A 22,959-nucleotide genomic window follows, 5' to 3' on the forward strand; every position below is an offset into this window, starting at 1 on the left:
GTCGGACACCTCCCAGTATAGGGTCCTGCTCGAAGGGCCGGTTGGCAGGGCATGGTTTCTGGGGGAACGCTTTCTGCGTCAGGTATGGGGGTATCTTTCTCAGGATCCTCCCGCAGTACCCCCAGTCAGTATGCGGACTGCTGACAGGCTCTCTTTCTCGGAGGTAGTCGGCGCCATGCTGGGTAGTGATGCTTTACTATATCTTGAGGAGGGGGACTACGCCACTTACCGTCACATATATTTGATGCCTCCATTGACGGGAGCCCGTACCCCGATGACGAGGCCTGCTGGTATGTCATCCTCGGGCCAGGCCTGGGCTCGGGCTGCAGACGCCCCTTCTACTAGTAGGGCTGGTACATCTAGAGGTGGGGGTAGACCGGTTCCTCCGATTCCGTCGACTTATCCTCATCCTGGATGGCCATATATGCCAACTGAGTTGATGGCGTGGCAGTATGGGGCTATCTCTCCGACCCCGATCCCGCTAGAGCCTCCGATGCCCAGTGATCGATACGCCATTGATCCTGACTCACCGCTGGTATGTTCCACTGTTTTTCATTCATCATTCAAACGTTTAGACATTCTTTTGTTCACTGATGATTATGAGCTCATATTTGCAGCCACCGCGAGGGTACATGGAGGAGGTGGTTGGACTGGTGGCCACACTCGAGGGCATGGTCCTGCGTAGGGAGGCACAGTTGTCTGTCGCGGGCATTCAGGTACCTTTCAGTTTTCTGGCATTTATCATACTTCTGATGACATGCTGATTTCTACTGCATCGATAGACTACTTGTGTAGAGCACATCTGACACACACCCCACTTGTACACTGTATTTACATGCACCCACTTCACGTAGCCTTTGCTTGTATCTGCATCTGATGTATATATTTGGACTGATGTATTTGAATTGAACTCTTTGTTTTCAGATGTCTTCATGGTCCGGTCAGCCGCAGGCCAGGCCACCTGGGCCTCCTTGGGGAGCTGGGCCATCTGGGCCTTTTCAGGGAGTTGGGTCATCCGGGCCTTTTCAGGGGGCTGGGCCATCCCGGCCTTTCCGAGGAGCCGGGCCATCTAGGCCTTTTCGAGGAGCTCGAGGAGGGCCTGTCCGCAGACGCAGGGCTCACGTTGTAGAGGCGGAGCCTAATGAGGAGGAGGAGGAGGAGGAGGAGGAGGATGATGAGGAGGAGGAGGAGGCTACCGACCGTCAGTCAGAGACATCTGCTGAGGAGGGGGGCTCCGGTCTTGGTTCGGGGAATAGAGGCGAGGCTGAGGGGGATCCTGAGGATGACAGCTCCGACCCAGATGATGATGATGGTGCAGAGGTTGTCCCGCAGAAGAGGATGAGGAGTGCTTCTCATTCCCGCTCCCGAGGACATTGATGCTGCTGTTTCCTGCTTTATTTTTCTTTTTGCTAGTAGTTTGTAGCACTTTGCACATTGTTAGGCAACTTTATTTTTTGTAAAACTTGTACCTTTGTTTGTTGTAAAGCATGATGGAATGAAACAGCTTTTGAAAAGGTGTTTGTATTTTTAACTTTTAGCATCGTATCGCATCATTTTGTTTTGCACAAAAATGAAATTGAATGGTAATGTGCATTGTGTAATCACCAAGTCAGGTAGTGAACCGACGCAACAAACTAAGCAACTCAACTTACTAAGATATAACAGAACCTTTAGCAAGTTTACAACTCGATAAACAAAATGCAATAACGTTGACAACGCAAGTAAACAAGACTTAAACAAAGATTGCTTAAACAGAGCGCAATGACTCAAAAACACGAAACACGTCCGCTCGACAAACAACTCGATAAGCAAAACAACAACTCGATAATCAAAACAACAACTCGATAAACAAAACTCAGCAACAACAGAGCGTACTTCGGACGATCTGGGCACCGGAACGCATCCGAAACAGAGGGAAATGAAGGCCTTTGACTCTCCCGTTGCATGGAAATGCTTGAAACTTTCCCTCGAAGGGTAAAACAGGGCCAAGGGGATACACTGCAGCATTGCCGGCCATCTTTGGGAGCCGGCCGACCAATTTTATGGAGAGTGGGAGCCGGCCGGCCAGTTTTTGAAAAAGAGAATGGCCGGCCAGCCAGAAAAGGTGGCCGGCCGGCCACTTATTCCTGCAGCCACCTGGTTTTTGACACGTGTCCCCGTGAATAGTGTTTTTCCCTCTATAAAAGCCTCAACTTCGGGAACATTCATTTCATCTTAGTTTTACACAAAGATGGAGGCGTTTCTCGCGGAAAATCTCACATCTTGGATCTCTTCTCTAGATGGCTCGGAAAAGCTGAACTTCTGGGGTTTCGGCTTGAATGCACTATTCACGCTGAGCCGTACTTCGCTACAGCTCCCTTTTCTCCATGCCGCGGCAAGGTTCTGGAACCCAGTGACGCACGTTTTTAGCTTCGGCGGCCAAGAGGTATGTCCCACTTTTGAAGATTTTCAGGTTTTGATGGAGTCTGAATGCTCTGAAGTGATCTTGCCCCAGCTCCGTTTTGGCCATGCCCAGGCTTTAGGGCGGATGTGTGGGCTCACGGCACATGATGCTCGATCTCTGATCTGTAGTGGGGAACTGGACATCCTCGGCTTGATCCATCGTTTTTCCGACGCTGGTGACCGCAGCAACCATTATTGGCAGGGTTTCTGGCAACACGCCCTCTGCTTGTTTTTGTTGTCTCACTTTCTGCTTTCCTCGGGCTTCGGCGGGGCTAGCATTCGCCTGATTGAAGTCGCCCAAGGCTTGAGAGAAGGAAAGAGCTGTATTGCATGACCTTGGCCGAGACACTGATGGGCTTAGATTCTGTCTATCGCCGGGAGGCGACTAGGTTTGCTGGGAGTCCACTGCTGCTGCAGGTAATGTTTCCCACCCAACCTTACATATATATTTGCTCACATCACTCGACCCTCAGGCTCGGTTTTTCTCACAAAACCCTTGTCTTACTTTTCTCTCATCGTACATCTCTCTGTTCTTTATTCTCTCATTTTCCATCCCTCCCCTAGGTATGGTTAATGGATAAGTTGCAGGTTGTGGACTCTTGCCCGGCCTATTCAGCTCGAGGCTACTTCTTTCGGCAGCGCCTAGTCAATGCTCTTGACGAAAGGTGGTGGTTTGACTGGATGTGCAATTTGTCCGCAGACGGCATTGCTCGGCGTTGTCCTTGGCTCAACCTCCCGGCAATGAGCTATAGTATGTCCCGGCTGATTGGGATCCAATTGATTGGTCTAACCCACTGCGTATTCTATTTTCCGTTCTGGTTCCTGCGTCAGTTCGGTCATGATCAGACCTGCCCACCGGAGGGGATTGAGTACCCAGCCGCTTTCCCGATCCGGGGTGCACAGCTTGCCCGATATGCTACAGCATGGAGGACTAGAGAGCTCCTGGCCCCTGCTTCCACTTTCAGTTGCACTTTGTCCGATGAGTGCTTGGATTGGCTTAATGAGGAGGCACAGGTTGGGCCTAGCTTGGCATCAGATGCTTCGTCCAGCTCTGGGAGGGGACGCAGAGATACTTGATTCAACTATGCCCCAAATTTATTGCTTATTTAGCATTTTCAAGTTTTCTTTATGAATGTACTAAAAAGCAACCTCGATTATATATAAGAGCAGGAGAACTTAGTTTTGAAATCAATGAAATTGAAAGTTGTGGTACTGAAAATTTTCCGCTTTGGTCCAAAAATGGTCTTAGTTGTAAAAAGATTAATTTGAACAAAGTCGACTTTTATCAAAACTTTTCAAAACTATTTTCGATGTGGATCAAAACTGGACACGCCGAAGATCTGTCACTGAGATGCACAACCCCAGATCCCTGCAACTGGAAAGTTGCCCCTAGTCTGAAGAACAATGCGGCACTTCCTGGCAACGGAAAGTTGCCCCTAGTCTGAGTAACTTTGCACCGTCGCGGCAATGGAAAGTTGCCCCTAGTCTGAACAGCACTGTACCGGAGATCGCGATAAATGCTGATGGACAAAGATGACTGAGATGATCAGAATGGACAGAGTTGATCGGGGAAGAGTTTATGGCTGAACTTCAAGGTGAAGTTGCCTACGTATCCCAAAGATGGGAATCAAGCCTTACGTAGTTCAGGCCAAGGTTCACTCGAGTATTTTCACTCTCCTTTTGCGCTCTAACTTTTGCCAAGGCCGCCCTTTGCGGGTTTTCAACCTTGCGAGCTCAGTTTTTATATTTTCTAATTTTTTGTGCTCTGACTTTTGCCTAGGTCGCCCTTTCGGGTTTTCGGCCTAGCGAGCCTCTCAAGGGTAATATTTCTTCAACTTGTCCATATTGATTGGTTGTGAGAACTCCAAGCCATCTAGATCCATCAGAACCACAGCTCCACCTGACCAGATAGCTTTGATGATGTAAGGACCAGTCCAATTGGGTTTGAACTTGCCCCTTGGGTCATGGATGGGAGCTCGGTTGTCTTTGAGCACCAAATCTCCTTCTTTCAGATTCCTGGACTTAACCTTCTTGTTGAAAGCCCGGGCAATTCTGCGTTGATAGCCTTGGATGTGGTACAGTGCTTTCAGTCTTCTTTCATCAAAGAGCATGAGTTCTTCGAATCTGCTTTGCTGCCAATCTGCTTCGGCTATCTGGCATTCAGCCAATACTCGTAACGACGGAACCTCAATCTCGATGGGTAGAACAGCCTCCATTCCATAGACCAATGAATATGGAGTTGCTCCAGTAGAAGTTCTGATTGAAGTCCTGTAGCCCCACAGAGCAAATGGCAGCTTGTCTGGCCAATCCCGATAGGTTCCCACCATCTTCTGCAGTATATGTTTGATATTTTTGTTGGCGGCCTCAACTGCTCCGTTGGTCTGCGGCTGGTATGTAGATGACTTATGGAAAGCCACATTGTATTTTTCCAACAAGTCTACCACTTCTTTCTTGAAGTGGGAACCATTATCTGAAATTATCTCGTTTGGCACCCCGTAGCGACAGATGATGTTGTTTCTGATGAACTTTGCGACGTGCGACGCCTTCAACACCGCGTATGATTGGGCCTCGACCCACTTTGTGAAATAATCTATCGCTACTAGGATAAACTCATGCCCGTTTGACCCCTTCGGGGTAACAGCTCCGATCACATCAATTCCCCAAACCGAAAAAGGCCATGGTGAAGTCATGTTGTACAGCTTTGACGGCGGGATGTTCATGCGGTTTGCATGAATTTGACACTTGTGGCATCGCCGAACAAAACTAATACAATCCTCCTCCATGGTTGACCAGTAGTAGCCCTGTCTGAGGATCTTTCTGGCCAGCATTACTCCATTCATGTGTGCACCGCACTCCCCTCCATGGATGGCTTCCATCAGGCGTTTCGACTCTTCAGCTTCTACACAAAGCTTATGCATTCCCAGATGACCCCTTTTGTACAGCTTACCCCTGCAGATAATGAACTGAGCAGCCATTCTTCTGATGGCCCTCTTATCCTTGGCATTTGCCCCTAGTGGATATGTCTCCTTTTCCAAGAAGTTCCAGATGTCGTAATACCAGGGGTTGCCATCTTGAGCCTCATCTATGGCGGAAATCGACTCGTATGCTGGCGTAAACTTTTGATCAATAATGACTGGACGCATCCGGACTCCGGACGGGATGTCTATCATAGAAGATAGAGTTGCTAGTGAATCTGCGAACCTGTTGTTCTCCCTTACGAGGTGGGTGAAATTTAGCTTCTCAAACCGTGGAATTAACAAATCCAAGGTTTGGTGGTAAATTATCATTCTTTCCTCATTGACTTTCCAATCTCCTTTTGCTTGAGACACAACAAGGTTCGAGTCCCCAATGACGTCCAACCGTCTTGCCCCTAGTTCTAGGGCTGCTTCCAGGCCAGCAATACATGCCTCATACTCTGCCTCATTGTTCGAGACTTTGAACTGGAGCTTGAATGCTAAAGGGATACGGGAATCGTCAGGCGCTATCAGCAACACCCCTATCCCATACCCATACTGGTTTGACGCTCCGTCAAAGTACATCGTCCAAGTTTCATCTTCGACGTGTAGAATGGCTTCATCTGGGAATAGGTACTCAACCGCTTCATCCCCCTCAACCGGGTGGTCAGCAAGGAACTCTGCTACCGCTTTTCCTTTTACTGACTTGCGCGTTACATACTTCAAATCAAATTCGGAGAGCAACAGCAGCCAACGAGCTAGCTTACCCGTAAGTGCTGGTTTCTCGAAAAGATATTTGATGGGATCCAATCGTGAAACCAACATTACAGAGTGAGCTAACAGGTAGTGTCGCAGCTTCCTGGTTGCCCATACCAAGGCCAAACAAGCCTTCTCTAGCGGTGTATAGCGGGTCTCGTAATCCAGCATCTTTTTGCTCAGATAGTAGATGGCTCTTTCCACTTTGTCTTCTGACTCCTGCGCGAGCATGCAGCCCATGGTAGTCTCAGTTACCGAAAGGTACAATATCAACGGTCTCCCCGGCTCTGGTGGTGACAACACGGGTGGGTTCTGTAGATACTCTTTGATTTGCTCAAAAGCTGCTTGACATCGGCCGTCCCATTGGAATTTCTTTCCTTTCTTCAGGAGACCAAAAAGTGGTTCACAAGTCAAGGTTAATTTAGAAATAAACCGTCTTATGAATTGCACTTTACCCAGAAAGCCTCGCACCTCCTTTTCAGTCCTTGGTGGTGGCATTTCTAAGATGGCCTTGATTTTGGAAGGGTCGACCTCGATGCCCCTTTGTGTAATCAGAAACCCTAGCATCTTCCCTGCTGTAACACCAAACGTGCACTTCTGGGGATTCAATCGCAGCCGAAACTCTCTGATCCTTTGAAAGAATTTTTGTAAGGCGGTGTAGTGGCCCTCTCTTTCTTTGGACTTGACAATCATGTCGTCCACATACACCTCGACCTCTTTATGGATCATATCATGCAATATTGTAGTTGCTGCCCGTTGATACGTAGCTCCAGCATTTTTAAACCCGAATGGCATCACTCTATAACAATATGTACCCCACGGGGTAGTGAACGCAGTCTTCTCCCGGTCTTCGGGTGCCATTACTATCTGATTATAGCCTGAGAAACCATCCATAAACGAAAGCAAGGCGTGTCCTGCCGTGAAATCCACCAATTCATCAATGTGTGGCAAGGGAAAGTCGTCATTCGGACTGGCCCTGTTCAAATCTCTGAAGTCTACACAGACCCGAATTCTGCCATCCTTCTTTTGGCACCGGAACAATGTTGGCCAACCAAGTTGGGTATTCGGACACCAGCAGGAACCCTGCGTCAATTTGCTTGGTGACCTCTTCCTTAATTTTGAGAGCCCAGTCCGGGCGGATCCTTCTGAGTTTCTGTTTGACAGGGCGGGCCTCGGGATCAAGAGGGATCCGGTGCTGTACAATCTCAGGATCGATTCCAGGCATGTCTTCGTAGGACCACGCGAAAACATCTTTGAAATCTTTTAATAAAGCGACTAAGCACTCGCGCTCCTCCGAAGACAACGTGGACCCGATCTGGACCAGCCGCGGGTCCTTCTCAGTACCAACATTCACAGTAGTGATTTCATCCATTAAAGGTTTAACAAATCTTTCCTGCTCTTGATCAATTAGCCGTTGTAAAACTGGGGGAATTTCTCCCTCGTTGTTTTCATCAAAATTTTGAAAATCCTGATTTAAGCAATAAATCAGAGGCACAGAAAAATACTCAGAAACCACATCCACATCATTCTCATTAAATATTTCCAAGCCGTCAGATTCCTCTGTTACAACAGACTCAAAATAAAATGAAAATGACGACCTAGACAGGACGGTGGCATCCGGGTTATCACCCCCAGGAATACCGGACTCAGACTCAGTCGAGCTGGAATCTGATTCCGACGCACAAGATTCGGTGGAATCAGATTCCGACTCACTACCTGACCCGGAAGTGCTAGATAAAAAGCCTTCTTCATATTGCCAGATGAGAGAAGGTGCGATAGATGCATCCAAGATCGGCGCTGGAAAGCCCGCAGCTATTTCATCTCCAATCATAGAAACCGAAGAGTTATCCCCCAAGCACTCTTGGCCGATTGGAGGATCTGATAGTAGACACGCCAGTGCTACCCCCATTTCAAGCTCTGTGCTCTCAAGATCCACTGTTCTACACTGCTCAACCTCAGTTGGTGGGTCTGTCTGCGCTTCGGCAACGTCATCCCCAGATAATTGTATGTCGAAGAAGATTTCAAAACCAGGCACGCGCTTCCTTTCCGCGTTCATCCATGGCTCTGGGAAGCCGCAGAATGGAAAATCTTCCCCCTCCCGGACGAAGCGTCCGTTTAGGGTACCCCAAATGGGCCTATGCATTAACTCAAATGGCTTCCCAGCCTTCTTTGCCCTGGCTCTTCCGGCCATTTCTTTTCCTTTCCTCACCCAGTCCTCTTTGGTGGGCAGATAACCCAATCCAAAGGTGTGAGGGTTGTGTGGCACTTCGGCCAACACTGAGACGCCCTTCCGGCCGCTTCTCCCTAATCCCATCCCGGGGGTATGTTTTTGCTTGTTCATGAGGTAGATAGATTGAGCACTAACGTACATACCCTCATTCACAGCCATGACATTCTGCACCACTTGACCCTCGGCCAAAGTGAACCCCGACAAAAACACATCCTCCGTGCCGTGCTCGATCTCCAAGACAGGTGTGGACACTTCCGGCGGTGGATGGATTGATGAATTCCCAAAAACGATCGCTACCCCTTTCCCGTGAGGGTACTTTAGCATCTGATGTTGAGTGAAAGAGACTGCTTTGACCTGGTGCAACCACGATCGCTCCAAAAGTAGGTTAAAGGTTACGGGAACGTCCAAGATATGAAACTCAATGCTGTGTTGTCCTGGACCAACCTTGGTTTGAATTTTAACAGTCCCCATCACTTCTCTGCTGGTATTGTCGTATGCTCTGATCACTTGGGTAGTTGGGACGAAGTCCACGGGCTTCAGCCCGATTGCATATGTCGTTCTGGTCGGGCAGACATTGATCGCAGACCCGGTATCAACAAGTACCACCGGTATCCACTTATCTCTACATTCCACAGAAATATAGAGAGGTTTGTTATGATTTGTGCCCTCAGGCGGTAGCTCCTTGTCCGAAAAGGTTAATGCCGGGGAACCTCCTCCCGGAAAAACCAGCCCAACCAGCTGTTCAGGCGTGGTGTCTATGGAGAGTTTGGACTTGTCCATAGCAGACAGGACAGCTTCCCTATGTACTCGTGATGCCATTAGCAGTCCCCAGATGGAGATGTCTGCTTGTATCTTTTTTAACTGTTTCAGCACAGCTTCATCTTCAATCTGCTTCTCCTTCTGTTTCTGCGCTTCTCTATCCTTCCCGGATGCCTCGGGTTGGTCCAGGTGTGGGGGTTTGAAGTACCGCCCACTTCTCGTCATGTGGTCAACCTCATCGAGGTACCAAGTGTCATCCGGTTGATTATTCCCCCAGTCTTCATCCGTGTGGGCAAGACATAAGTCATCGTCTTCCCACCACATTCCGTCGGCAGCCAACAGACACCTGTCTGGCTCCGATTTAGTTGCACTCGCAGTACTTCCTGTCCATATGCTCGCAGCATTCTCTATCTTCGTGCACACAGCACTTTCAGTCCCCTCAGGGCCTTTAGCTTTCCTAATTCTCTCAGCCTCCTCAAACTTTTCTTGTTCCAGCTGCATCAGTACAGCTATTTGTTCAACAATTCCCGTATCCATAATGCCCATGTCCCGAGCGGAATTCTTAGCACCGGCGCTCTCCGGCGATACAACTTGACTTTCGGCCATTCCGGCCACAGCTGATACCTCTGCCCCTGCCGGGCTCTGTTCTGGTTGGGCTTCCCCCACTTCATCTGGTTGATCCTCGAGCCATCCAGTGGCCTCCGTTGATCCCTCATAATCGTACCAGTTGATTGACGCATCCCTCGGTTCCTGGTCATCGAAAAATTGCAAGTTGGCAAAGCCCTCATCTACAGCTGTCAGATCATCTGCCCTTAACCCTGATCCATCCCCCCGGATCATGCATAGCTCTCCTGTCTCTGGAAATTCTATACCTAGCCCAATTCGGCTCGCTGGTAGGATGTACTCGCTTGGATCATAGGCTACCCCAGCAAAATTCTGTCCAGTCCCAGATTCAACAATCTCATTCTCTCCCAAAATCTGCCCTGCCCTATCTTCGACGGTCACCACCGTCGGTTCTGGTTGGGTTTTGGAGATGTCCACCATGCACAAGAAGTCAGTGCAATCGGGGAGGAACACCTCCGGCTTGGGTAGGTGGGATAGGGTACTATAGATACTGGGATCGTAAGATGCGACCCCAGTTTGGATAAAATTAATTCTGTTGGGAGGGGGAGGTTGGTTATGTGGTGGGAGAGGGTTGGTTGTGACATTGGGTTTATCAGGAGGCGCGATCACCTGTTTGTCAATAAGATCCTGGATCTCATGACGCAATCTGTAACACCGGTCGGTGTCGTGACTGTGTTGTTGGTGATACGCGCAGTACTTTGCTGGGTCATGAGAGGGAGGGAGTGGATTCGGTAGTGGCTTTGGCTCCAGAGGTTTCAAATGCTTTTTCCTGATCAATACCCCTAGAGCTTTGGATAGGGGCATATATAATGGGGTGAAGGTTCTTTGGCCTCGCGATTGGAATCTGTTGGTTTGTGTGTTGCTTCCGGACGCGCCGGAGAAGGGTGTGGCAGCCATGGGCCTTGGAGGGGGAGGGGGAGTGGTGGTGACCATACTGACTTCCGAGGCTCTTGTATTTGCAGCGCCACTCGGGCCCGCATTGTTGTTGCGGTTGAAAGTCCTCCTCGGTTGTTCCCTGTCGTGGTCAAACAAACCTTGCTTCATTGCATCTTCGATTTGCACCCCCATCTCATGTAAATCTGCGAAAGTAGGAAAGGGGACTACAATCATTCTCTGCATCAACTTTGGGTGGAGATTGCGCACAATCATCCGGATTTGATCTTTGTCAGTGGGCCTTAAAGTCATCATTGACGCCTTTGCCCTCTATCGGATTACAAAGTCCGAGAAAGTTTCCTTGGGCTCTTGCCTTGTCGTTTCGAGATCACGAGTTGTGATCTCGATCTGAGTGTTGTACGAATATTGCGCGACAAAGGCCTCAGCCATTTCATCCCAATTCCTTTTCACTTCATCTTGTAACTTTGCGTACCAGTGGGCGGCCACACCCGACAGGGTTCGGCCGAATAGTGAAAGCTTCTGTGGTCGTGTTAGGCCCATTGGCCGCAAGATGTCTGCAAACAGTCGGAGATGGACCATGGGGTCGCCGGACCCGTCAAAGCGGTCAATTTGTGGCATTTTGAACCTATCGGGGAGTGTTACGGCCTCCTCGGTATATCCGTCTTCGATATCCGGCATAGCCTTGACCCCTTGGGATTTCCTGAAGAGCTTCTCCAGTTTGCTCAATTTCAGAGCTGTATGATCAACCTCGAACTCGAAGGGAGAGTCGGGGCGATTGGGTGCATGGACCTTGGACAGTTGTGGTGGAAGCGGGAGCGGAGCTGGCCCCGTTGGAAGATTCGTGTCCTCTTGTAAGTTTTGGACATTCGGCAGGGTATTCTGGGCATTTGGTGGGGTGTTCTGAACAGTAGGTGCATGCTCAGGTAATGGAGCCCCTGCCGGAGGAGGAATTTGGTGTGAAGCAGATGCAGTATTCTGCTGTTGCAATCGGGTAATTAGCTCAGCCTGCTGGGTCATAATCTCGGCCTGCTGCTTGGCGAGTTCATCTCGGGGAACGACATCCTGCTGCATGGCCCGCATGGTTTCTTGCATTTGGTGCACCATCTCCTCAACTCCTGTTGGCGTTGCCATACTGTTTTGATCTATCTGAACTACTGGCAGATCTGTCTCAATGGGGATCTCAATCCGACTGTCCACTGATGGGGGAAACCACTGTTCTGGTGATCTCTGTTCAGATACACTGCGCTTTTTCTGCTTTCTTCTGGTAACAGGGGGTAGAGAATGGAACACTGGCTGTCCGTCGATTAGATCCTCAGATCGATTGAGTCGACGACCTCGTGTCCAAAGTGCTTGGGGAATGCCTGCTGGGTTGGAAGCAATTGTGCTAGAACTGACCTAGCAAAAGATAAATAAAGCGAAAAGGAAATAAATAAATAGATAAACGGACAGCATAACAGCTTAAAATAAAATGCATGACACACAGCCGGGCATAATCAACACACAGTCAATAAGCTGAATACACACTGTCCTCAAACACTGATTATTATCCCTGTATCACTGTCCCCTAAAACAGAATCTGATATCCGCAGATAACTAATTCTCAAATACTGGCTAATGCCGCAGGCCTGATACCCATAATACTGAACTGATGCCCGCAGGCCTGATACTGACAATACTGAACTGATGCCCGCAGGCCTGATACTGAAAATACTGAACTGATGCCCGCAGGCCTGATACCCAAACTCATATACTGATACATGCATTCCTGTAGAGACGCACTCAAAAGCACATAACATATAAGTGAGGGCCAAAACACCCCTATGTTGGGGTAGGGTTTCCCTGTCCTATTTTGTCAGGAACTAGGATTTCACTACGCACACAGCGGTTTCAAACAACCTATAAACGGGTAAGCAACCTGTCCTAGTTTGGAATGGTCACTATGGATCCGAATATGCACTAGGTCGAATGGTCAAAAGGGTGCCCCGGTAAAACCGGGGTTTGTGTTCCCACACTCGCAGAGCCCACAACCGGTCAGCCTTATGGTCATGCCTTGACAAGATCGTTTAACATACAGCGTTGAGGTGGTCATCCCCGTGGAGATCGGTCTGTCAGCCCCCCGAGTAATACATTCAAACTTAGAACTAAGCGAAGAACTACAATGGGCTAAATTGGACCTAATTGAAGAACTACAAGAGTCAGCCGCTGTCAGATTGGCCTCATATCAGTAGAGGATGAAGAAACATTATAACAGTAGAGTCAAACCTAGAGAATTCTCTACAGGCAATCTAGTTTTGCGGGAGGCAACTCTGGCCACCAAAAACCCGGTCGAAGGCAAGCTAGCAACTAAGTAAGAGGTGCCTTACATTGTCAAATCTAGGCGATGTTCAGGCACTTACCACTTACAGGATATAGAAGGCAGGGATCTCCCCCAACAATGGAATGACAAGCATTTAAAGTGGTATTTTCAATAAAATTAAGTCTTTTTCTCTCATGACGTTTATTTTGCTATGCTGTTTAACTCAGACCGCTTGTTCAATTTTTTTTCTTTTCAATACAATGTATAAGCTCACCATGGCAAGACTTCGTATTAATGAAAAGGACATTCAACCTCTGTTATCAGTGTTGCACATTTCGTGAGTGTTAACTTGAGTTCAATAAAGCCTTAGCTAGACTAAACATGAAGACCTCAGCCAGACTGAGTTCAATAAAGTCTTAGCCAGACTGAGCACGAAGACCTTAGCCAGACTAAGTTCAATACAGCCTCAGCCAGACTGAATTCGACAAGTCTTAGCCGGACTGAGTCTGGACCAGCACGGCCAATCAAGAACATTTTGCAGATATACGTCCGGCATAGGCTAGCTGGCTGACCGGGACACCTGATCATTGCCCAGGATGCCTGATCATCCTTAAATCCAACAGCATAACGACAAGCAGGGTCTGCACCCTTAGTTTAAGTCCTTTTTGCGAGTTTTAAATCTCTCTTCATAACCAAAATTTTCCCCAGTTACAACATTATTCCATTAATTGAAAGTTGCCCGCTCGATGGTCGGCCCAACCTACTTTCTATTTACGATTACGTTTTTCAAGTTCAAATTCAATGTTGGTAGTGCCATTTCCTTTTATATGAGTTCAAGTGCTCAGTAGTGCTGGTCGACCAACTTCACCAATTCAACCTCTACTTTTTGGACAAGTCCAGTTTTTATGCAGTTGTGTGATTGATGGCCACCATGGCCAACCTTCTTAAAAAGCACCATAAACTTTCACTTTTCAGTTTTACTTGGAGTTTTGTTTTATTTTACTTTCAAGTTTGAACCCTTACCTTCACCCGTACATTTTACATGTTACATTTTTCAAACTCCATTTCATCTTTCATTTCAAGTAATTCATATTTCAAACCTCATTTTTTAATGGACACACATAGTGAAACAAATTGTTATAACTCAACAATTTCCAAGACCAATTTTTGTATTATACACAAGTTTATTACAAAATGTACAAGTCTTTACAAAGAAAATTCAAATAACACTCCAATTACATTTGATAAGCTGTCGTTGAGTTCACCCCTCCCCCTCTACCCAGTATTCCTCTACCTCGTTGGGTAGGAGGTTTTCTTCTTCAGCCCCCTCATCCAGCAGGGTGCTGGCAATGTCTTCATTCCATGGCTTCACCGCGGTAAAGTCAATGTCTGGGAAGGTCGCATGCGCTCTTTACTTAAACCTCACTCAGCCACTATCCCAATACTGGCTCAGCAAGTTCTTGTAATATTCGGACTATTGGAAGTTTTGGATTTTCTGAGCTTTCGTCTGCCCCTCCACCTGATCGGCCACACTCGAACTTGATGGACCAGCCTTAGATCCTCCCTCTTTGGCCAAGCTTGTGGCTACAGCAGCATTTATCGCTATTTGGAATTCAGTAGACTGCTTGAATTGTTCCACTACTGCGACATAGAGGTCAGGGTAAGCCACTCTTTCAGATGCTATCGCCCTAGCCAACTCTACAGCCTTGCTCCTCTAATCTTCAAGAGCCTTCGTCTTTACATTGAACGCCCTCTCCAACTCAGTGACTCGCGCGTTAGCCTCTTCCTTATCCTTTAGAGACGACTCACGCAGCTCTTCATTGTTGGTCAAAACCTCTTCCAGCCTTTCGTTAGCCATGGTGCAAGCCTGCTGGCGTTGTAACAAGCCCGCGGGGGACCTCGCTACAGCTCGGACTCGATTTGTAGTCACGGTTCTAAGTCTGAACCAAAGAGTCCAAATTCGGCAAATCGTTTTGAGAAAACAGATTTTTGAAAGAAGTGCCAAACATGGACTGCTTTGCCAGATACAGAGTCGCCACCTAAATATTTTATTTTGGGAAATTTAGGAAACCCTGACTCGTTGCCAAAGGCCACGTGTCCGTCATCACCAAAGTTGCCTCAGCTCGGGAACTTGGGTACGATTGGGGAAGGTCACTTCGTGAGCACCCCCGTTCGCCCGGTCATAGACCGGCCTCTACTAACCATGATATCTATTTTTGAAAACATTGTATGTTCTTATTCCGGTTATTAGCCTAGGTTACTATGTGATGCGCACAGCATACAAGTATAGACTGGATCGCCTGAATTGGAACAAAACATTTCATGTTCGCTCTTTGAAAATGGTTTGCTACCCGCAGGTAGGCTTAAAACATTTGATGATTTATTCCAATCCAAGTAACCCAACCTTCACCCACAGGCATTCAGGCAGTCATATCATATAAGCAATTAGCCTCATAGTAAGCATGCTATTCATGGCACTCACTCACACGCATGCAAGGATGCTAAAGCATAAAGCTTACCGAGTACTCCAAGCCAAAATAGAAACTCATTAGAAATCATGCATGAATCCTAAGTATACAGAAATGCCTAATGCAACACATGCAAAATGCAACTATAGCAGGCTCGGCTATTCTAAACATGGCATGTGGAATGCTACAGCTAACATGTATTCAATTTGGAATTGAAAATACAATGCAGTTAGTATGATGCGCCGAGCCCGGTGCATGCAATACAGATGAATGAATGCAAACATGCTATCATACTGTATGTTAATTGAAATATGCCCTAATCTAACCATCATAAGCGGATAAATAAAAGGGAAGAAAGACGTGGGGTTGGAAGACATACATCACACTCACGCACACTTATTACAGTATTGCCCTCGCGCAGAGGGTCCAAATAAATATACAGTCCTGAATAAAAGAATATTACAGTCCAAATATTACAGTCCGAATAATATACAAATTCCTAATTAATTAATGAATTAACTAAGAAAATAAATAAAACTGGCATGCAAGCCAGGGACTACCTTGCTGCTGATGGATGATGCATGTCCGGGTTGTCTTTGCGCGGAAATCCATGACGATGCCCTAATTAGCCTCTGTTTGCGTCTATTATTGAAATGCGTGCCAAGCCTCGGAAGACCGCTGATTCTTCATTTTGCTGCAACAGAGAGCAGGAAAGGGGCATAGCAATGTATTTTCACAAATATATGCATGCCTCGATCCTCGTGCCACCAATCACGCATATCGATGCATGATGGCAGAGGAGTCGAAATGTGCAACTTAATATAGAATGAATGCACGTGTAAACACAACAAGAACCTAACTCCATCATGGATAATCCGGAGTGTCGGTGACTGGGAATTGAGACACATTCCGTCACTCGGAGTACGAAACGCACCTCGTTTCCCGTGTCCGGGCTAACTCCTATCCCGGACACGATGCGATATGCATGATATGCATGAATGCAACTAAGATACAGCCTAGTATGCACAATGCTATGAAAATGAGATGTCTCGAAATGCGTGCACACGGGCACGCAAACTGAGGAAATGACAGAATGCGATCTAAATGACATGGAAATGTGATATGGGCTTACACTAACATGAGAGAGCCTCAGCCACACTCACATAAGAGGCCGATAGATAAAGATGAAGTGCCTCGAAATACGTGCACACGGGCACGCAAACCGAGGCAATGGCATACGCAATGCAATAGGGTTAAAATGGCATATAGAATGCAACATGGACTTACACTAACATGAGAGAGCCTCAGCCACACTCACATAAGAAGCCGGTAGATGAAAATGAAGTGCCTCGAAGTGCGTGCACACGGGCACGCAAACCGAGGCAATGGCATATGCAATGCAATGGCATGGAAAAGGCATATAGAATGCAACATGGACTTATACTAACATGAGAGAGCCTCAGCCACACTCACATAAGAGGCCGGTAGATGAAAATGAAGTGCCTCGAAGTGCGTGCACACGGGCACGCAAACCGAGGCAATGGCATACGCAATGCAATGGCATGGAAAAGGCTTATAGAATGCAACATGGACTTATACTAACATGAGAGAGCCTCAGCCACACTCACATAAGAGGCCGATGGATGAAAATGAAGTGCCTCGAAATGCGTGCACACGGGCACGCAAACCGAGGCAATGGCATACGCAATGCAATATGGCTAAAATGGCATGCAAACATGCTAATGGAATTTCAGCACTGAAATGTGGGGGAAAACAGCCCCGAAACGAGGCGAAAGCACACCCGATGCGCGGAATAGTCCCGAAACACGAATTTTGGCACCCGAAATGGCCTATAGCTATACCAAACATGCAAAATTGGTACATGAAATGTAAAGACAGAAGCAAGGCAGCCCCAAAGTTAGCATTTTACTAGCACAAATCATGGCCAAACAGCAAACCAAGATAGGGCAAAACTAGCATGCAAGAAATGGCCCTAAACATGGGATTAAGAAGCAACTCATAGCTGATGTCCTCAAACAGGTTAGGGCCCTTCAACAAAGTTGAAGAGGGGCCCAAAATATGATGTTTTTCAGAACTGTAAAAACCCCAAAAACAAACACAGGTATGGCTGCACTCCCATGCAAGAAAAAGGGCCAAAAGGTGGCCAAAGAGGCAAGTGGTATATGCAAAGTCCAAACTGAAAAATTCCCTTCTACAAAATTGAAGAGGGACCAAAAATATGACTATTTGAAGAACTGTAAAAACTCCAAAAAAGTATACAAACATGCTAGAAATGCAATGCAAAATGAGGCTCAAAAGTGGCTATAACACAAAGTATACAAAATATTCCACAAACGGCCAAAGACCCTTAATGAAACATGAATAATGGGCCAAAATAAGACTATTTCCAGAACTGTAAAATGGCCAAAAACAAAAGCATGATAGGCTAACAAAACATGCAAGAATGGGGACCAAAAGAGAGATATAACATGAAGTGGCATATGGAGGTCCCAAACCATGAAAGGCCCTAAATGAAACATGAATAATGGGCCAAAATAAGACTATTTTCAGAACTGTAAAATGGCCAAAAACAAAAGCATGATAGGCTGCCAAAGCATGCAAAAATGGGACCAAAAAGGGAGTATAAAGGTAAGTACAACATGGAAGTCTCAAATAGTGTTGAGCCCTTCTTCAATGTTGAAGAGGGGCTCAAAATAAGCCTATTATCAGTTTACAACATGCTCCAAAACAAATCACACACAAGCTAAAAATATCATGCAAGAAAATGACATTTTAGAGAGATAATGAAGCAAGTGCAAGATGGAGGGCTCAAACAGGGTTGAGCCCTTAATGAGACATGAAAATGAGCTCAAAATAAGGCCACTTTCAGTTATGTCCGGAGCTCAAAGCAAAAATCATAGAGGGATTACAAAAGATACAAGAAAAGGGCCCAAAAGGGTGAAGTGCAACTCACCCTTGAAGACCAAAGCTTTTGTTGCTTCTTGGACCAAATTTGTTACCTCTTAGCTGCTGGAATTCTTCCCCTTGCTGCTGAAATGGAGTGGTGGTGGTAGAGCTTGGTGGTGATGAAGAAAACAAGGTGTAGGACTTAGGGATTTTTAGGAAAATGAGAAAGATGGAGGGAGATATGTGTATTGAGGCTTGAAGACAATTTTTTCTAACCCCTAAATGTAATATTGCCTGTTGGTTATAAGGACCAAAAAGGGGGTGTAAAGGTGGGGGAAAAAGAGGCCAACTTTCCCCCACAAAATATCCCCCGGATATTGATATTTTCTGGGGGATAAAGCCATACAGCTGTAAAGTGAACAGTGTGAGGATCATGGCCGGCCAAGTATTTTGGTTGCAGGTGGCCGGCCGGCCACATCCCCTAGCCAGCCGGCTAGGGGCCAAAAGGGTCAAGTTAGTTTAGTGGCCGGCCACCACATGATGGTATCCTCCCATGTGTCCTCAACACAACCCTGTGGTTAAAAGTCCAAGAAAGTGGCTCAAGGGTGTTCAACATTAGCTCGGAAAGAGGGGTTCAAAAGGGTCAGGTGGAATTACTGGCCGGCCACCAACTTTTAGGATCCTCCCAAGTGTGTACATCACAGATATGTGGTTCAAAGTTCAAGAAAGTGGCCCCAAGGTGTTCAACATTAGCCCGGAAGGAGGGGTTCAAAAGGGTCAGGTGGAATTACTGGCCGGCCACCAACTTTTAGGATCCTCCCAAGTGTGTACATCACAAATATGTGGTTGAAAGTTCAAGAATGTGGCCCCAAGGTGTTCAACATTGGCTTGGTAGCGAGAAAAACGGGCGTCGGAGGCACACGGCCAAAAAGCAGAACAAACAGAGATGGTTAGGCGGTCCTGAACCGAGGCACACGGCCAACGATTCCGAAAAATCGGAAACCGGACTCCGAAATGGGCAAAATGGCCTACGACCACAAAATGTAGCCTACGGACATTGAGAGATGGTCTACGGGACCTCTCCCTTCCCTCAGGAAAACAAACTGAGAAAACCGAGTCTGGTTCGCAAACCGAGGCAAGGCACAGAAGAGGGTTCGGAAGTCCGGAGGCAGGGCTCACGGCCGCAACTCTGAAACTTCTGAACGAGCACATTATGCAGTATCACCAAGCGCTCAATCAGTGACGTCTGAGTCTTAAGGTCGGTCAAAAATGGGGTGTCTACAGGCGTCCAACACTTTTTTTCGCTCACTCACCATTTCGGACTCCAGCGACCTCGCCCTTCGAAGAGTGCCCTCCAATTCGCGCTTCACCTAGCCTAGCTGAGCCTTGACACCCGCCAGTTCAGCCACAGCCTCACACTGATCTATCTTCGCCTGATTAGCTATGTGGTCCTACACTAAGGTTAACACTTCTATCCCTTTTAAACGTTGCTCATACACAAGCCCTTTGGTGCAAGCACTTCGTGTTGTCTTTCGCCACTTAACAATCTTCATTCTGGCCACTTCCAGCTCAGAGCACGCTTTCTCTAAATGGACCTTCAATGGCTTAGTCTTTATTTTTGCCACTACTCATTTGCCCAGTAGAGTGGCCGCCAAGGTCAACAACTTCATTTGGGTTAAGCAAAATGGCCTCATAAGGTTGGCCTCCCCAAATTGAGAAACATCTCTGACGACTGCACCATCTATGGTACCTAATTGACATTCAACAATGGCTCTGGCGTCACGCAAGATTCTGGCTCGCTCACTCACTTCAAGTAGTGAGCGACCAACCACTGCACTTAGATGGCTAGTAGCAATACTCACTAATTATGATGATTGGTTTTGTTACACGTCTCTTCTTTTTCATTTCCTTTGGGATTGTCGTGCCTGAATGCTTTTTCTCTAACTCTCATCCTTGTTTATTTTTGGGTCATCTTTTCTTTTGTTTCGGTGGGTGCGTGGTCGAGTCCGGAGTGCCCGGGGACCAAACTAGAAAATTTTGGGCTGCTGGGCTAGGGCCACACATGCGGGGAGTGAGACAGCACGTGCGGAGTGAGGTACGGGAAGGGAGCACCGCACATGCAGGGGTGAAGGCCGCATGTGCTGGAGAGACACTCCGCACATGCGGGGAAGGGCGTCACACGTGCGGCCAACTGGGCAGTCTGAACCTCTATTTTTATTCCTCTTTTTGGCCGAATTGTATCTCGTTTTGGGGCTTCTTTCTCTCACTCTAAACCCTATTTTTCTCCTCCTTCTCTCTAGAAAACCTCCTCAAAACACTAAAACTCTTTGATTTTTGCAACCCTTGGGTCTAGATCATCATCATCTCTTATTAATCTTGAAGATCAAGAGCTAGAGCTTCACTTGGTGTGGTGGAAGTCAAAGGTCTCTCATCCTTTGCCTCTAGGGTTTCTTCTCTCCGTCTTCTCCAAAACCTTGAGGTAGGGATTTCTTGAGTTATATATACATGTTTTGATATAATTATGTTGATTTAAAATGTTTTCTTGAAATCTTATGTTGATGTTTATTTGGAGACCTAAAATGTAGAGAGTTTTAAGAGGGGGTTTTAAATCCCAACCGTTTTGTTAATCCTAGGGTTATTTCCCTTTTATTAAACTCAAGAAAAATGGTTTTGGTAGGGTTTCACCAAGGAAATGGAAATGTTTGGTTTATGATGAAAAACACTAGAAATTTGGGGGATTTTGGAAAGTATGGAAATGTCTAGAGTGTTCTTATTCTTCTTGTGATAAAAGAATGGATATGTGTAGGCTTCATGATGTGGTTTGACAAAATGGCAATCAAATTGATATATCGAAATGAAGAAATTGTTTTAGAAACTATTGTTAAATATATGATGATATATGGCTGTGAAATAACAAATTGTTGTGCACTATGGATTTGTGATAATTATAAACATTTGAGATTAATGTTTGAAAACACTACATGTAGTCTTGAAGAGACTAAATTGTTAAGACTTGCAAAGTGTGAAATTGTAACTATGTGTTGATGACATATGGTTATCTTGTGGAAGAACATTGAAAAGAGGTAATGGGAATGTGATTATTGACATTATTGTGGAGACATTTGAAAATGGAGAAATGTTATGAGGTATGGAAAAATCATTACATTGCATACTCACTGAATTATTTATTTTGCATTGTGAATTTAGATTGAAGACATTTACTTCATGAAAGAAAAAGGAATTGTAATAAGAACTGTGGAAATGTGTTATGGGGTAAATATGTTGGTAAGTCTGGATAGGGGGTGTAGATGAGTTTGATAAGTTGGCCTGAGTGTCCAGGGTGAAAGACCGAAAACACGCACGGAGGAGGTATCACTTCCCTTCTGGTTAGCAACCAGTAAAGTGGGGTTATTGGTAGTGCTTGTTGAGCCTACTTGCAGACACCAACCTAGGGATTATTTGAGTCGTATTTACCGCCCTTATTGATTAAAATTGGAAGTTTTCAGAAATTGTTAAGATTGCAAACTTTTATTTAAACATGATGATCATCAAGAAGAACATGGCATGAAATTTTCTTTATAATGGCATCGCATGGCATTGACATTCGCATTTTATACTGAGAGTTGGCATAACTGTATATACTTTATAAGAAATTCTCTACTGGGCTTTATGCTCACCCCTATGAGATTTGGTGCAAGTAAAGATGTGGTGATCTCGTCGAGTTGATAGCGTGGATATGTTTTGTGAAGAGTAGATTGCTCTTTTATTTTGTTGTAAATTTTTTGGAAGCCAAGGGCTAAACATGTATAGCTCCGAGAGACCATTTTGTGTAACCGGGCTAGTGCCTTGGAAGATATAAGCCCTTAAGGGAATTTTACTTACATTGGACTAGATGCTTCACATGCTATAGATTCATGCATTTTCTTACCAATGAATGTATATTGGCATGTGAGATTACTTTTGTATAAACATTTGAAATTATGTAACAGAATATGGTGATTACGGCCTTCTGGTTTCTCTTGTGTATTGGGGTTATCATTTAGTGATTGTGGGTTGATGTATTATATTTATGTTGGATTATTTCAAGGCGTTACACTAATTCGAAGGCAGAACTCTCCCCAATTCTACTTGTCCCTAGTGGGGCTAGGCGCTCCTTCTCCACCCTTTGCTCTGCATCTTTTGTTTCTTTTGTTGGAGGTAGGCCAATCATTTGCTCCTATGTTTTCCGCTCCTCTGCCTAATCCAAGTCCACCAACTCTAGAATGGAGAGGTCAGCCTCACCTCCCTCAATGACCATTCCTGGCCTTGTCTGCACTATCTCCACCTCTTATGTTAGCTCAGCTCTTGGCTCAGGCACGCTCTCTTTGGCCTTCTTTACCTTTCTTCCCTCCACCCTGCCCCTAGCAGTGCTCATCTTCTTCTTTTTTGCTTACTCTATATCAGCTCTGCTTCTCTCCTTGATCGGATCAACTGGTGCCTTCAATAGCACAACAGTTTCTAGGTCATACTCCCCCAAGGCTTTGGGGCGTTGGCGAACAACCATGTGCATATATGGCTTGGAAGCTAGGCCCAGCTCCTGCTCCTTCAGTTTTTTTCCCGTAACAAGCGCTCGACGGTCGTCAGTCTCTT

The 22,959-nt window shown here is 46.4% G+C and overlaps 1 protein-coding gene across 1 annotated transcript; it reads left to right on the forward strand.

The window, feature by feature from the left end:
* Window positions 1-371: 371 nt before the first annotated feature.
* Window positions 372-22,387, forward strand: LOC145803623 (uncharacterized). The gene is made up of 4 exons (XM_082896940.1): window positions 372-535; window positions 618-716; window positions 925-1,237; window positions 22,320-22,387. The coding sequence occupies exons 1-4, from the start codon at window positions 425-427 to the stop codon at window positions 22,385-22,387; spliced, it is 591 nt and encodes a 196-aa protein (XP_082753066.1). The 5' UTR covers window positions 372-424.
* The last annotated feature ends 572 nt before the right edge of the window (window positions 22,388-22,959 follow it).

This window comes from Camellia sinensis, chromosome 12, assembly GCF_055761805.1.
Source record: "Camellia sinensis isolate YWXY chromosome 12, ASM5576180v1, whole genome shotgun sequence".
Lineage (NCBI taxonomy): Eukaryota > Viridiplantae > Streptophyta > Magnoliopsida > Ericales > Theaceae > Camellia > Camellia sinensis.

Excerpts from the sequence above, each read along its gene's own strand:
- LOC145803623 (XM_082896940.1), top strand. The coding sequence starts at position 425 with ATGCCAACTGAGTTGATGGCGTGGCAGTATGGGGCTATCTCTCCGACC. Across the intron at positions 717-924 it reads TGTCTGTCGCGGGCATTCAG|ATGTCTTCATGGTCCGGTCA; the intron begins GTACCTTTCAGT and ends CTTTGTTTTCAG. Across the intron at positions 1,238-22,319 it reads TGCTGAGGAGGGGGGCTCCG|AATATGGTGATTACGGCCTT; the intron begins GTCTTGGTTCGG and ends ATTATGTAACAG.